Source organism: Rhagoletis pomonella, unplaced genomic scaffold, assembly GCF_013731165.1.
Source record: "Rhagoletis pomonella isolate Grant_MI unplaced genomic scaffold, Rhpom_1.0 Rhpom_scaffold_00002, whole genome shotgun sequence".
NCBI classification, from domain to species: Eukaryota; Metazoa; Arthropoda; class Insecta; order Diptera; family Tephritidae; genus Rhagoletis; species Rhagoletis pomonella.
This window is the reverse complement of record NW_023458556.1, coordinates 13,307,356-13,308,953: the sequence shown is the minus strand read 5'-3', so window position 1 is coordinate 13,308,953 and position 1,598 is coordinate 13,307,356. Positions and strand designations below refer to the sequence as shown.

At 40.2% G+C, this 1,598-nt stretch overlaps 1 protein-coding gene across 1 annotated transcript; it reads right to left on the bottom strand.

The window, feature by feature from the left end:
* Window positions 1-390: 390 nt before the first annotated feature.
* On the bottom strand, window positions 391-1,127 carry LOC118734560. Its single transcript, XM_036464274.1, has one exon. The coding sequence runs from the start codon at window positions 1,038-1,040 to the stop codon at window positions 507-509; it is 534 nt and encodes a 177-aa protein (XP_036320167.1). The 5' UTR covers window positions 1,041-1,127; the 3' UTR covers window positions 391-506.
* Window positions 1,128-1,598: the final 471 nt, after the last annotated feature.

Genomic DNA, 1,598 nt, shown 5'->3' with positions numbered 1-1,598 from the left:
CTCCCACCTTCGGCCACCGAAGCCACCATCAGAAACTGGGTGAATACCTCGCCCAGCAATGACTGGGAGGCATCGAGGGGCTGCAGGTGAGCAAAACTGATGTTTCCTTCAATCTCAGAAGGTCTCTCTGGTTTTTTGCTCTCACTAAACAGACAGGAATGCAGTAAACTTGTTGGACTGCGGCACAAAATCCGGCCACGTCTTTGGAAGAATTAGGTAGGATGAGACATTTGGCCGCGATATTTTGTTAAACCGTCTCGCCCATGAATGCTGTCAACAGGGTTCACTTACCACTTACCTCAGAGGAAGAGCCTTAGCTGCCGCGAGAAGCCCGCGTTATTTCAACATACACTCGAACTTGCCGTGCCCACCGTATGATACGTGGCATTGTTTTCAGAGAGCAAACAAGATCTCTTTATTACTATTTCTACTATCTTGTAACATTTGCAGACAAAAAATTCATGCTTCAATGGTTTTGTGTTTGTTGATTTTGCATTCAACACTGCCTACTTCCAACGTTCTTTTTCGTAATCCCACTTAGACGCCAGTCCAGTAACCGGATTCACCTCCAGAGCTATCATACGTTTCAGTTGTGCACTACGACGCTTCTCATCGAAAGTTACTGGATATTCAGGATATACGCCATGAAAATATGATAGTGATAGCCATACACCCAGTGAGCAAACGATTAAAGCGACACCTACACAAAATTTCCAATCGGAGCTTGGTGCTTTCATTTCGGCAAATGTCTTACAGAAGCTATAACGATAGAGCTGTTTCTTCTCATCGGTGGTTAGCTTACGCCAATCGCCAGTTTCCTTTTCGCGGAGCGCACAAATTTCAGCATCAGGCTCACGAAAGCGCACCGCTGGCATCGGGTAGTCCAAACGATCAGCATAACAGGGTGAACCATTCCAACCATAACCGACTATTTCACGCTTACCTATGCGTTCCATCACCTGATCTCTGTGAGTGTGGCGGCGCACACGAAATTGGTTTGCAAAGCGCCAGAAAAGCTGTTGTTTTAGTCGTGATTGCATTTGTAGGATCTGGGTGGAAGAGCTTGTTGAAGATCGATTAGTAAAACGATTTTCGTTTGAAATTGCTGAAAATATTTGAAATTTGTGCGATTTGTATATTTGACGTCTAGAAAGTTGAAACTTCTTTGAAAGCTGAAGTGAAGAAAATTTGATTAAGATATATTTTAATAAACTCCTTCCTTAACACACTTAAGAACTAATTCAGTTGCTAGAAATTGGTTCGCTCTCTGCCATCGCAGTTTGTCTAGGAACGTTTCATAGACACGATCTCTTAATTTTTAAAAGCTATATTTTTCACTTTTTTCAAGATGTAATTGATTGCAATTTTTGATATACATACATAACTACATATTTACATGGAAGTAATAATGTTTGTATGTATATGTAAATACCGATGATTAAATCTCTTTACAGATAAGTATATGTCAATAGGGAAATGCACATAATTAATTTGAAGAACTTAAACATTTTCAAACCGACTTATCAAAATGATTAATTGTTTCGCACTCCAAAAGCAGATTGACTACAAGTTGCTATGCTTAAATTAGTTTTTTTTTT

Excerpts from the sequence above, each read along its gene's own strand:
- LOC118734560 (XM_036464274.1), bottom strand. The coding sequence starts at position 1,040 with ATGCAATCACGACTAAAACAACAGCTTTTCTGGCGCTTTGCAAACCAA.